At 38.7% G+C, this 15,383-nt stretch overlaps 1 protein-coding gene across 1 annotated transcript in view; it reads right to left on the reverse strand.

Annotated features, from left to right (window-relative positions):
* Nucleotides 1-9,821: 9,821 nt before the first annotated feature.
* Nucleotides 9,822-15,383, reverse strand: part of LOC107038995 (histone-lysine N-methyltransferase PRDM16) — a 35,116-nt gene continuing 29,554 nt past the window's right edge. The window contains exon 3 of the mRNA XM_015258408.1: nt 9,822-11,148. Within this exon, the coding sequence (XP_015113894.1) occupies nt 9,822-11,102 (1,281 nt within the window). The 5' untranslated portion in view covers nt 11,103-11,148. The remainder of the gene's footprint in view (nt 11,149-15,383) is intronic.

A 15,383-nucleotide genomic window follows, 5' to 3' on the forward strand; every position in this document is an offset into this window, starting at 1 on the left:
CCATTATCATTGATTTTGCGTTCATCATATTACAAAGAGACTCATCAACAAGTCCCTGCGGTTGCGCTGGAAACAGGTTCCTCCACTCCTCTCCNAAAAAAAAAAAAAAAAAAAAAAAAAAAAAAAAAAAAAAAAAAAAAAAAAAAAAAAAAAAAAAAAAAAAAAAAAAAAACGTGGCATCATTATCACTGTACTTTACCTTGTGCAGCCCAATGTCGCCGAGGCAGGCTCCTCTCTCACCTTGAGGTCCGTTCCTGGATTGGGAAAAAAAAAATCTAAAGCCAATAAAGAACACGACAGCTGGACTAATTCGGCAGTGGCATGAGGCCTCATCGCCATGGCTGGTGAACACTCGAATTGACCGGGCAATTGTTGGATGATTCATGCCCGCGAGGCTGGATCACTTCTGTCTCATCATCTACAAGGTTGCGCGCAACCAGCTGCCTCTAATTTCAAGTCCTCGTTAACGCAGATAACGTCTGCGTTCTCATTTGCTTATTCCAAGGAAAAATAACATTGAGAAAAAATGACAATAAAGTGTTTTTATACGGTTATGGGGATTCATGGACCTCGGGCGATTTTCCGCACTTCCTCGAGTGCATATTGTTATTGCATTCCGCGCGAAAATGACGGGTAGATTTTTTTCATTTTTCTGGTGACTTTTGAAAGGTTTAGGGGATGATGTGAAGAATTTCAGACTGAAATCTTGATCCTCAAGGGAAATTTAAACAAAAACTTGACCCTCGAGGAAAATGGAGACAAATCTTGATCCTCAAGGAAAATCTAAACTAAAAATCTTGATCTTCCCGGAAAATCTTGATCCGCAAGGAAAATCTAGACTGAAAATCTTGATCCTCAAGGAAAATCTAGATTAAAAATCTTGATCTTCCCGGATAATCTAGACTGAAAATCTTGATCCTCAAGGAAAATCTAGACTAAAAATCTTGATCTTCCCGGAAAATCTTGATCCTCAAGGAAAATCTAGACTGAAAATCTTGATCCTCAAGGAAAATCTAGACTAAAAATCTTGATCTTCCCGGAAAATCTTGATCCTCAAGGAAAATCTAGACTGAAAATCTTGATCCTCAAGGGAAATTTAGACAAAATCTTGATCCTCGCGGAAAATTTGGACTGAAATCTTGAAAAAAAAAAGTTAAACTACTCGAATATCGTTAAATTCCTCCAATTTTAATTCTTTCATTGCATTTTTTACTCAATTATTCACATATCGTCAAAAAATCAGGAATAAAATAATTGCCTTTGAAATATTAAATGTCTGAAAAAAAATTAATTAATTAAAAAATTAAATAGGCAGTGCGGTAAAAAAATTGATTAATGAATTAATTAATTTTTTCACTGAAATCACGTAGTCGATAGATTTCTGTAAAGACTCAGACTGGAAACCCAAGGGTCGCGGGTTCAACCCCAATCTCCGGCGATTTTCCGCATTTTCTCAAACTCATATTCTCATTATAAAAAATTATTTTAAAAAATGAAGAAACAGTTATTTTTTATTCTGTAAATTCCTCTTCCGCTACGCGAAATGAACCCTGATCCGCCGGTTTTGTTTTAATATCATCATTAAAAGAATTTTTATGGTGTCCAGTGGTTAATTAAGTTAACGAACGACACCTTTTTCCAGTTTCTTGTGGGAATCCTGTTCAACGCTTTATTCGAACGAAATAAACTTCATCTGACTGTTCATAAACTAACAGACGACCCATTCAGAATAACTTCATCATTTATTTTAAATAATTAGAAGGACTATAGATTAATTTTCATAAAAAATATTGTTGAAATTCTATAGGATTTCCTCGACGTGAATTTTCTGTTTTTAAAAAATTGAATTATTCTCCGCATTTCCGCATTTTCCACTAAAAAACGCGCAGTAAAAATACTAGAATTCCCAACAGAACTTCGACACCCATAAATTCTGTTCGATCCGCGAGATTTCTCCGCGAAATTTTTGTCCCGCACGTCAGATTCCTCTCAATCCAAATAATTTTTTTTCTCAAGCCACCAACAACTAATGTGAGAACCGGCGGATTTTTTACTTGGTCAAGTGAGGGTCATAGGTGTGTGAGAACCGGAACACTGGACGACAGCGAAAGACGTGACCGAGTAGACAAATTATGTGTAAAGATGCTCCACGATTTCCGGACAAAGAGGCGCCTTTGAAAACAAAATAATGCCCGAAAGATCCTCCCGCCCCCCTTTTTTTGCGGCAACTAATTAAACTCCATCTCTCGTGAATTCTATTTTTATTTTTCGCTTAATCCTGGGAATTTGAAAGTAATGCGAAGCCCCCGGATTAATCTGCTCATCACGTGCCAAAGTTGGGATGAAGGACGGGGACAAAAAAAATTCGAAGCAGAGCGGGGAACAGCATGGGAATTCACTCGAGCGATGGTACTGGGCTTTCTTGGCCTCAGTAAGGACATGACTTTGACCCACATTCAGATGCAAACTGTGTCGCTACGTTTACATGGGATGCAATTCACCTACAACGTGTTGCAGACACGAGATGAAAAGGGAATTGTTGCATTTTTTTTTATGTGGAATTTATTCTGCTCTCGATTGCAATTGCTCTTTTAAACCATCGACCGCACGGAATGACGGGAGATTGCTAACATTTTACTCGCAGTTTCACTACTCGCGCTGATGATTGTTTTTATTTTACGTTTATTGTCCACGGTCACGTGTTTATATTCTGCTTAACTATTTTAATATTTTTCACCTGTGCTTCTTCAATTCTGCAGCTGAGTTGATTGAGTTTTTTAGCAATAGCGCCGAATCTGGGAGAGATAGCGAAATTTTCGTAATGACCTTTATTGTAGCTCTCGATTTGGTCTACAAAAAAGGTTATAACAAAAATTTTGCTATCGGGCTTAGATTCCGAGATATTTAGTGAAAATTAACTACTAGTAAAAATAGATTTGAGGATATACAATACAGGCCACGTTATAGATTCAAACATTTTTAATTATTAAATTGGTGAATTATTGGTCTGGCGTTGGCAGGCAATATTGCCCGAATGTTGGCAGCCAACATTGGCCCAGAGTTGGTAGCCAACATTGGGCCGACATTACCCCAGTGTTGACAGTCAACATTGGGCCGGTGTCGGCAGCCAACATTGGACCGGTGTCGGCAGCCAACATTGGCCCAGAGTTGGCTGCCAACATCGGCCCGACACTGGCCCAACGTTGGCGCCCCAACATTAAAAAATTTTCACCTTTCCCTGAATATCGCTCTCAAAATGAATAATTGGAGCACAAATAATCTCCAAAAATATGAAATTTCTCCTCCACTGATTTTTCAAATGTTGACCCAGTTTTCTGTTGACTTGTCCCGATAAAATTAGCAATAGAAGGTGGAGACTAAAAACCAACACCCAACCACCTGATGATCGTCCACTCCAGCGAGAGGTGAAAGCCGGACTCTCCTCGTGTTTTTCTCGCACGTTCCTGCACCTTCTTCTCCTTTTTTTTTCCACTCCCCACGATCGTGCCCACCCAGCCACAATCAAGGTTAAAAAAGCCCATCCATTAAATTAAGGACAAATAAAATATAACTCCGCATGTTGTTTTAATATCGAATAAATTTTTCATCAACATTTTCTCATTATTTCAAATATTACAGTATTGACAATATATACAGTCACCACTGGGCTAAACACGTGACTATGCTAGAAGCTTATTCAATCAATAATTGACCAATAGCATGGACACTTGCAGCGATTCAACGAACATTGAGTATCATTTTGGTCCCTCGTTATTAATCATTACTTCCTCTACTTAAAATCATTAATCAAAAAAAAATTGTATGATGCATTTCAGCTTTATTAATTATTACAGGTACACCTGTCAGCCGCACCATTCACCATTATTTATGCACGTTTAATAATGATCCAGGGTCGACAGCCGAGTGTAACTGAAACATTTTCACCTTAAGACTAAACACGAGTCGCCTCATTCTCATTATCTCTTACTTCAATGGCTACTTCTCGTGCCTCTACTTTACGTATAAATCGGTAACCTTGAAAAAATCACAATCGTAGTAAAAACTAATTCAGCAATACGAGTCGGTTGAATTCACAGCGACATTCCCCCCCGAATAATATTATTCGTTCAAACTATTTGTCGTTTATTCGCTGGGGAATTCGCTCGGTTAAAGTAATTAATCTATTAACAGAACTGTATTTTCGTGGGAGAAATTATTTTTTTTTCGCTGGGATCAACCCCTCCACACGGAGGAAAAAATCAGCAAAAATTTCCAAGATGCAGAAGTTTATTCTTCGCCTCGAACTATTTTCTTGGGGTCAAATTAAAATTGAGCCCCAATTTTTCGCCTGATTTTTTTCTCCTGCGGCTGTCGTTTGGTCTTGTCAAGGGAATTGTCAGATTGTTTAAAAAAAATCAATTCAGTGGGGAATTCACTCGTCTAAAGTAATTAATCTACTAACAGAACTATATTTTTGTGATAGAGATTAATTTTTTTCGCTGGGATCAACCCCTCCACACGGAGGAAAAAATCAGCAAAAATTTCCAAGATGCAGAAGTTTATTCTTCGCCTCGAATTATTTTCTGGGGGTCAAATTAAAATTGAACCCCAATTTTTCGCCTGATTTTTTTCTCCTGCGGCTGTTGTTTCCTCTTATCAAGGGAATTGTCACATTGTTTAAAAAAAAAAAATATTGAGTTATTGTTTTAACCACCGGGTACTGAAAGAAAGTGAAACGACTTTGGCGTCAGCCTTGCGGCTCGATTTCGAAAGTTGAGACACTCCCGATCGGATCGATATGAGTGCATCGAAGACGATCGATTCGCTCGGACACAAGTTCAATTGTATTTTTATTCCCTTATTCATTTTACTCGATATTCTCATTCGGTGGGTTTTTTTGCGCAATAAAAATATGAAAAAAATTATTACGAAGATGTGGCGATTCTTTCGTTCTTCAAATTAATCATTTACTCTTCGAGAGGCTTTTTCCTACTGCAAGAAGACTCATTCGAATTAAGGATATCCAAGTATCTTTTGCAATTTCGTTGAGTTACAGATTCAACTATTTTCAATCATCAAATTTGGAAATTTAATTGCGTCGAACATTTTGCACAGAATTATGATTTTTTAAATATTTGTTTTTTATAAATGAATGATTGGAATTGTTTAAACTTTCGGAAAACTTATTTTTTCAGCCATTCAAGCGATTTCCGAATAAATGATTTTATGGTGGAAAATTGATTGTTTATAAATTATAAAAAATTCTCGTAATCCTCAAAAATTGCAATTCTTTAATTATTTAATCAATTTTTCTCTAAAAAGTAAACTTTCTAATAAAATCATGAATATTCAGCGTCATTAAAATTACATTTTGCCCAGAATTATCATTTTTTAACATTTGTTATTTATAAATAAATAATTGAAATTATTTAAACTTTCAAAAACCTTTTTTTAGGTATTAATCGATTTCTGGTAAAACTCTGAATATGAATATTGTTCATTAATATTATTTCATGGTGGAAAATTGATTGTTTATAAATTATTTATAGAAAATGCTCATAATTTTCAAAAAATTGCAATTTTTAAAATGTTTTCTAACCGTTCAATATCGAAATGCAAATTCAGACCTGAAAATTGCAAACTTAGATTCAAATGGGACTCAAATGAAAGCTCTGATGTTCGACTACGAAAGTATAAAAGCATTTCAGAAAGAATAGCCAAAGTACTGGGATATCCTGGAATGATTTTTCAATTGAATGACTCCAGGGTTCGACCGGACGTCGACAATCGCGAAATTGTGAGCTTATCATACGGTTTCCTCTCGACGTTCGCTGTGACTATTTTATTTTATTTACAGTAATAAATGAAAAACAATAATACACTCGGAGAAACTCCAATTAATCACCTAAATTGAGCCTCGATACGAAGTCTACTCTCGCTACAGTAACGTAAAACCTATTCTCTAGTTTAAATCTACGTTGATATATTAACAAATTTCTTTTTTACACTAACACTCGAGACATAAAACTCTTCATATATATTATTTATATCAATCCTGTGATTCTCGTTATTTACAAAATCGTAAGTACGAAGAACGCTTGAAATTTGCTTAGGTACGTGCGGCGTAAATAATAATAAAAAAACGTTTCATATTTTTTTCCGGGTGATCTAACGCTCTCAAATGTTGTGCGGCATTAAAGAGTCGCGGTGAAATCAAGTGAAACGGGAGCGAAAAAAAATCCTTATTCCGAGGGAAAAAAAATATAGAATTACGAGCTCGACGAGACGTGATAGAATTTCATGAATAGGCCGGCGGAAATTTTGATTCGAGAGCATAAAAAAGTGAAATGAAGGAGAGGATTTAAACGCATTGCAAAAAAATTCAGGAATTTTTTGCGGAAATGAGAGAGAAAATGTGAGGGGAAGCGAAATTTTTTTTTGTAATGTTTTTTTTTGGAAATGAGGGATGAATTTTTAGTACTAGAAATTTGTGACTGAAATATCTCGAATTTTGGTACTGAAAATTCACAATTTTTTGGAAAATTGATGGAAAGGGGACATTTTAGCCCAATTATTCCAAGAAAATTAATTGAAATCAGAAAAATTTTCAAAAAATTGGGAATTGAAAATGGAATAAATATTCATGTTCACAGTTTAAAACATTTGACTGAATTTTTCGAAAAAAAAGTTTGATTTCGATTTAAGTTTTCACGCAAAAAATGAATATTTACTGGCGAATTCCCTAGAATTTTCGAAAAATTTCTCAAAATTTTTTGGAATTTCCGGAATTTTTATGGAATTCCTTGAAAATTCAGAGGAATTTGCTATTCAAAGAGCGATTCCTCTGAATTTTCCTTTTTCATTAATTTTTCCGAAATAATTAAGCCAAAATTTACAGTCCCACTTCAGGTATTCCAAGAAAAGAATGTAAGATCGTCCGGATGTCGTGTAAAATATGAAATTTCACAATTGTTTCCCACGTAAATTCAATTTAATGTCAATCTCCTGTGACTGACAGCAAAACTACAGAAACTTCAATTTTTTCCGCTATTATCCACAAAATTTCTCATTTTCCCCAATTTCCTTCAACATTCCTTCTCCCCTAGCACCTTCCATTTTTCGAAAAAATAAAAATCCGACATTACCCGGTGTATTCAGCGCTTTAACGATCCCCGCATAACGGCAATTTGCTCGCGAGGGAGAGTAGAGGTGATGAATTAACCCCCAGTACCACCAAAGTATCAATCAACATGTGTCGTATAACCCAGGTCTCGCGTTTATTGCGTTTCACTTTCCCGAGATGAGCCTGGGAGATGCTGGGGCGTGGCAGCAACTGTAACGCAAGAGCAGACCGAGGCCGCCACTTTCAAACGCGTATGTGCATCGCCATCAGAGAAGAAAAAAAAAATAGTCGACAAAAAATTCCTTTAAAAACCGAATAAACGGCATTATTCCATAAAAAAAATTTAATAAAAACCCTGAATTGCTACTTGAGGGCGAGGGGATCATTTGCGCGTCGTTTTGCATAAATAAAGCGAGACGGCTCGGACCGACGTGCCGAGTCTCCCCCATCACTTAGAAAGTTTGAGCTCCCGAAGAGAAGGGTTGCAGCGGAAAAAGAAGTCGGATACACACGCGCTCCGATTAAATCGTCGTAGAGAGTTTATACTTGGCAGTTGAGGCCATATCACTTCACTTCCACTCGGGTATGAGCATAAAGTTGCCACTGGGCTGAATGGGGGAGAGGAAATGCCGGGATTCCCACTTTCGTGCGCACAACTAGGCGCAGATGCTGCGTTCATCCCGTTTCGCCGGGGGAAAAATGAAAAGAGTGAGAGAAATGCCGAGTGAAAAAAATAAAAAATTAAATGGGATGAAAAAATTCACTGAGAATTCCGTTACAATTTTCATATCTCTCGTTTTTCCTTCACTTTGACTTGGAAATGCCCACGGTAATATCTTCCAGGCACGTTTCATCCTCCTTCCCACGATCGCGCCATTTCCTCTCTTACTTTTATGTGTACAGAACCGACACCGTGTCTGTATGCACGCTTTCCAGAATTGCAACGATAATATTCCCTTTTTTTCGGGGGTTCTGTTAAATTGTAATTTGCGATTTTTTATTGGGGCAGGCACGCGAGGTGGCGCGGTCTGGGTTCGTTATTATGTTTTTGGTGGACTTGTTGGAGATTTCGGTTCAATTATTCCACGAAAATGGATATGTAAAAAATAATTACACTCGGGCGCCTCAAATTTATTTTCATTGTCATCGAATATGAGCTGATGAGAATGATAATTGACTTCAGTCAAAAATTACTATTCTGTGCACAAATAATAATGAAGATCCCCATTTTTGTCGACAAGTACAGTAATTATCGAGTACAGTACCTGAATATTTCGGTCGCACCTTGAATTATCGCTGACCGATATCAAAGAACAAGTGCATGAGGTGCGATTTCCTGAAGTGAAAAATTTGAAATTATGCAATTTATCTATCGACCAGTTTTCAACGAATATCTCGGAATCTAAGGGAGATACCAAAATTCTCGTAATGACCTTTTTTGTAGAGCGAATTGAGAGCTACAAAAAAGGTCATGACAACAATTTACCTATCTGCCCCAGATTTCGAGATATCCGTGAAAAACTGATGTGCACTTAACGCGAATTCTGAGGCTCCGGAATTCTGTCCCAAAAGTATTCGCAATTGAATTCCAAAAAGAATAAAGTGTTGCAAGTATTGCGAAGTGTTAACAACCTTTCTCTCTCGTAATCAATCAATGATATCTCTCTCGATATCAAAGAACAAGTGCATTAGGTGCGATTTCCTGAAGTGAAAAATTTGAAATTATGCAATTTACCTACCGACCAGTTTTCAACGAATATCTCGGAATCTAACAGAGATACCAAAATTCTCGTAATGACCTTTTTTGTAGAGCGAATTGAGAGCTACAAAAAAGGTCATGACAAAAATTTACCTATCTGCCCCAGATTTCGAGATATTCAATAAAAACTGACGTGCACTGAACGCGAATTCTGAGGCTCCAGAATTCTGTCCCAAAAGTATTCGCAATTGAATTCCAAAAAGAATAAAGTGTTGAAAGTATTGCGAAGTGTTAACAACCTCTCTCTCTCGTAATATTTTCCAACATTTAATCGGAGTATTTCATATTTAACTGGAGCCTTCCCATTCGCAAACGTTCGGTCCATTGAGTGAGGTGTCGACGGTGCACGCCCATTCGATTTCTAATCCTTTTCACCAACTAGGGTTTATCGACTCGATCGACAAACCTATCCGAGTGTATTAGCAGTGAAGCTATCCCCCTTATCTGCCTCTGAATTCACTTTCTAGGTCGTAAAATCCATCGTCAACCCGTCCACTTCCTACCGGAACGAATGGACCAATTTTACCCACCGATACAACTTTTTTTTTATTTTACTTCACCATCTGTTGCAACGTTATCCACCTGTATTTCTACCACATTTTCCAGGAATACCTTTCTCGTTTTTCTGACGAAATGAGATGAGAGAGAGAGAGAAAAAAAATGAAGCTATTACGAGATTACCCGATGCTCGCGCTGAACTAAATGCTTTTCGACTATTCGAAAGAAAGATTTTTTTTATCGCACAACATTCTCACTTTCACCACTCCCAATTTCATGTGATTAAATATTTCATTTTTATACTTCGACATGCTGTCGAGTGACATAAAGAGATGATATCCCTGGAGCGCAGGATCTGCTGTCGAGTCTCACGATCGTCCTCCACCCCATCACAGAATTAAAATCGGTAACTCATGATAAAAAAATCAATCAGAAAGCCCTTCAGGTGTTGTTCCCAGGTGATGGTGGGGTGTTGCTCTCCCTCTGATCCTCATGAACACTCTCTGCCCTGCTGGCACTGCTGCTCGACCTGCTGCTGAGATTGTCCCGATCGCTGAAGTACGAAGAGTCGCCCCTCTTCTCCTCCATCTGCAGCTGTTGCTTGTCACTCCTAAAGTCATCAGCGGAGGGTCCCAACAGCCCCGGAAAGTACGGTATCCCCTGCCTCTGGGAGGTGATCTTCCCCATGAAGCTCCTGATCTCCTCGAAGTACGATTCGTCAGCCCTGGGCAGTTGCCCATGATATCTGGACCGTACCTCGTCGAGTATCGTCGGCCCATCCGAGTCGTGCTTCTTCAGATGTCTATCAAGATTCGTCTGCTGTCCAAAACACCTCTCGCACAGAGGGCACTTGAAGGGCTTCTCCTTATTATGAATATTCCTGACATGTCTCTGGAGATTGCTGGAGATGCTGAAGGACCTCTCGCAGTATTTACACTTGTACGGCTGTTCGCCGGTGTGCGTCCGCAGGTGTCGGGTGAGATTGGCCGACCTGGGGAAGACCTTTCCACAGAACTTGCAGGAGTAGCGGTCCTTCGGCTTCAGCCCACTGGACACCGAGACCGAGTAGGTGGGAAGGCTGGCCGAGGGTTGAGGTGTCGGTGCATTGGGGACCGGACTCTGCTGGCTGGGAGCCGGGCTCGAGGGTCTCTGCGAGGCAGTTGACGACGTCGACGTCGTGGAGAAGCGATTCGAGGGGAGTGGGACCATCGTCGGCAGGGCTCGCACCTGAATTTTTGGCAGTTCATTGATGGGCGGCTGGTGATGGGACCTGTACATGGCCTCCAGGACCAAAGGGTGGACCGCGTGGTGCTGGGGAAAGAGGACCGTGTGATAAGGCAGCCCTAGGCCATTCTGATTCAGCACCTCGATGTCATTCTGATTCTCGTCACGCAGGTGCTCCTTCTTGTGGTCGACGCGCAGGTCCAGGGGCTCGCAGTCATTGCTCTCCTGCTCCTGGTGGGAATGGGGAGGTCGGGCTGCTGGACTCATGTGCGGCTGTTGGCTCAGGAGGGCTGGGCTGCTCCGGGAATTCCCGTGGCTGAGGTCGTAGGGCAATTCTTCGGGGTCCGTTACGCGGACACTCAGGGGGTAGATGCTCGCTTGCTTTGGGCTTATGTGGCCGGGCATTTTTCGAGGGCTCGAGTCCTTCTCCCGCATCGCTGCTGGTGGGTACTTTGAGTCGTGATCGAACGGGGAGAGAGTGCTGAGGTAGCCACTCATCACAGGGCCTCAGGACGCCTCAGATTTATTGAGTCTTCGGGAGGATCTGGAATCATGCGAATTTCAGGGCATTCAAAATTTGACAAGTGGAATTATTTGTTTTGGTCGTAATATTTTTTATGTAAATATTAAGACTTCATAATTAAAGGTCATGGGGTTCAGCATCAGGGTCGTGAGGGTCCGAATCAGGGTCATGAGGTTCAGAATCAGGGTCATGAGGATCAGAATCAGGGTCATGAGGATCATAATCAGGATCATGAGGTTCAGAATCAGGGTCGTGGGGACCAGAATCAGAATCATGAGGTTCAGAATCAGGGTCGTGAGGATCAGAATCAGGGTCATGAGGTTCAGAATCAGGATCGTGGGGACCAGAATCAGGGTTATGAGGTTCAGAATCAGGGTCATGAGGATCAGAATCAGGGTCATGAGGATCAGAATCAGGGTCATGAGGTTCAGAATCAGGGTCGTGGGGACCAGAATCAGGATCATGAGGTTCCGAATCAATGTCATGAGGTTCAGAATCAGGATCGTGGGGACCAGAATCAGGGTCATGAGGTTCAGAATCAGGGTCGTGAGGATCAGAATCAGGGTCATGAGGTTAAGAATCAGGGTCGTGAGGACCAGAATCAGGGTCATGAGGTTCAGAATCAGGGTCGTGAGGCTCAGAATCAGGGTCATGAGGCTCAGAATCAGGGTCGTGAGGATCAGAATCAGGATCGTGCGGTTCAGAATCAGGATCGTGAGGTTCAGAATCAGGGTCGTGAGGTTCAGAATCAGGGTCATGAGGGTCAGAATAAGGGTCATAATCATCTATGAGGGTCAGATGTGAAAAAGGTGAAGCCAAACATTTCCATATCTCCCTAGATTTGGAGATATTCCTCGAAAACCTAACCAACTCGGTAAAAACTATTTAATTTCAACTGTTGGAAATTAATTACTTTTATTAATTAGTAAAAATTTAGTGTTTTTTTCACTTTTTTTTTTATTTAGTCATTCCATTTCTCCAGATGAAGAAAATTTTCCGAACCGGATGTGTTGTCGAGCCACAATTATTAATTCAAAAGATTTTGTAACAATTCCGCCTTTAAAAAACGATTGGGAATAGATAAATGACAGTTTAGAGAGCACTCATGACAGATTTGAATCTGGATAAAGAATGAAAGTGTATCGGGGCCTTTTCTAACACCAGTTGCTTCAAACGTGGTGATCCAGTGTGATGGATTGTCCGTTATTTGTCAGTCGGAAACGGGAAAAGAGGAGTTTAATGCGGGGTTGACGGAGATGAGGCAACTCCGGAGCGTTTAGTGCATTCAGGGTTGATGACTCGAGGTGAGGAGTTTTGTGTGAAAGTATATACCGGTGTACCTCAACTCGGAATTCCTCGGAGATTGGTATTTTACGATAAATCATCTACAACGTGGTGAATGGAGTCTTAGATTTTATTTTTTTTTTCGTCGGAGAGATCCATCAGGCACAAGGCTGATGCAAGGTGTTGAAAATTAAATTAAAGTTGTCGAGGAAGTGACAATCGCGAGCTCGAAAATTCGAATGCTAATTTTTCTTCGCAACATTGATGAAAGGAGGAAAAATTTTTATCGAGTGGCAATTCCACTGAAATTGCAGGGAATTTCTTCAGTGAAAATTCAATTTAATAAAAAAATAACTGAAAAATGGAAATTTCAGTTGAATTATCCAGTGAAAATTTGTGTTTCTGCTGCTAAAAAATCTGAAATTCCATTGGATTTCAATTTTTTCCCACAATGTAGATGAATTTATTCGTGAAACTTTTATTCTCAATTCGATTTAATCTTCAATTGAATTTGTATTTATCAATAATTATTTCCTCGATTCCCATAAATACTTTATTAGTTCCAAATAAAATAATTAATTAATAATAACATGAATAATAATTATTATTATTAATAATAATTAATAAATAAAATAATTAATAATAATAATTATTAATTATTTTATTTAATAATTAATAATTAATTTTTTTTTGTGAAGAGAACGGTTGCATTATCACATAAAAATCCTTCATTAAAATCAAATGAAGAGTTATTATTTCTCGAGTCGTTCCGCTTCTCAAAAATAACTCCAACTATTTTTCACTGAATTTCAAACCTCCTGGTGAATAATAATTGGCCCCGACTGTGTCTCGCAACTCAAAAATTCACCTCCATCAAAAACCTCCAGATCCCATTAAACTCTCGAATATTAAAAAGCCCAAACATACAAGCACCGATTGACATAACTCTCCAAAACGTCAATCCAGATTACTCCGATTTTAAAATTCCCCCCATACGAAATTAATTCCGAGCTATTTTACGAGGTCCAGATGACGAGACTCGATAATCGTCGCCCTGTGTATTAAACTATTGCTTCGTATTTTTTTACGAGCCGAAAAAGGAACGGGATCGAATAAATTTCCGGTTATTCCAGGCTCTGTATCATACGTAATGTGGAGGAGCGTTTAATCTCCCCTCGATTCGAATCTCTAGTTGGTAGTCGTGGGGAGGGGGCATCGATGTCTCTTATACCATCGGTAAATGGTGGGCTGATAGTTTACAGCGCTCAACCGGCCTTCCTGCTCCGGCATTGATGTCTCTATAACGATACGGGAGAACATCGAGTTTACTTTGTTGCGACGAGTCTGCCACCCACATTGAGGGGGAAATTTATTATTTTTTGGGGGAATGTCGATAAATAAATGATATTCTTTGCATTTCCGTGAATATTCACTCATTATGAGGATTCTTATGATTTTTTTCTACAGAATATATTCCATTAAATATTTGGATTGGAAGAAAATTGATTAGAAAATTCTATTAGATTTTATTAGTTAAAAAAACAAAGAAAAAACTAGGAAAATTTTAGCCTAGGAAATTATATAAAAAACATGTTAATAGAATAAGTTCTATAGAACAATCTAATTCTATGGGTTTTTTTCTATAGAATATTTTCCACTAAACATTTCTATTGAAAGAAAAATGCAGATACGCTGCGGAATTTTTCAATAGAATCGACAAAAAACTAATAGAAAATTCAATAGAATTTTCTAGCGAATTCGATAGAAAATTCTATTGAATTTCTACTGAACTTCTAACGAAAATTCTATTACATTTTGGTTGAAAAAATAAACAATACTAGAAAAATTTGAGTCGAGGAATTTCTACAAAAAAATCTATAGAAAATATCTCAATAGAATAAGTTGCACAGAAAAATAAAATTCTATCGGTTTTTTCTACAGAACATTTTCCATTGAAAAAAAAAATCTATTCATTATTTATTCATCACAATTTCCCCCCCGAAATTAAACATTTTTCATGCTCTCCAACGTTTTGTTTTCACGATCCCCCGACAAAACCCCTAGATTTCTCAGATACCACGGAGAAAGGACAGGCTCTTAATTTACGATTAATAAAATCCCATTAAGACCATTCGCGCACTTTATTCAGAACTAATGGGTTATCTCAACTCCAAGTCCGAAGTGATTTGAGACTGATAATTTTAATTTACAGCATGCAAGTGTGTTTCACTTTAAGAACCGAATAAATTTAATTTACGTTTTCAATGTCTCCCAGGGGGGTGATAAAATTCTGAAATACTTTCATCTCGCCAGAATTTTCGAGAAAAAAAAATATAACAGAAAAAAAAAATCCTGAAAAATTCATGTCGTTTTCTCCCAGATAAATCCATAAATTTATGTAGCAATCTGCGTCTACTTATCTAGCAATTTTTCATGAGAATTACTTAATCATGCCTGCATGCATAACACTACAAAAACTCACGATCTCCAACAATTTAAAACTCCTGATCTCTTAATTCGCCCTAACGATCAAAAAATTCCTCGCCATCAGGGGCGCGGGGGGAGGGGGGGGGGATTGCATCGCGCGAAAAGCAAACATTTCTCCGCAGTATTTTATTAATTAAACGACGTTAATATCCCCCAGCGCTGTAACCAGCATGAAAACCGCAACATCAAATGAACTATGATTTTCTCGTCGCCGGGGGAGACCCATGATTCCGCCATTAGTAGGCACTAATCCATAAGAATTTCCGAGGATAAATATTCAGAGGTGAAAATTCACCGAGACTACTATAAAATTCCCATGAGTGTTTATCAACGGTTTATAGTCTTGTAATGGTTATGGAGTCTGTACTAAGGAGAGGATATACTATCATTGTCCAATAATTCTTCGGTCTAAGAAAGAAGTTTAATTTTCAGGAACTGAGTTAATGACTCTATGGAGCTCAGTTCTGACGTGGATTGCGGGGGGA

Source organism: Diachasma alloeum, unplaced genomic scaffold (assembly GCF_001412515.2).
Source record: "Diachasma alloeum isolate Michigan unplaced genomic scaffold, Dall2.0 Dall_scaffold_00289, whole genome shotgun sequence".
NCBI lineage: Eukaryota > Metazoa > Arthropoda > Insecta > Hymenoptera > Braconidae > Diachasma > Diachasma alloeum.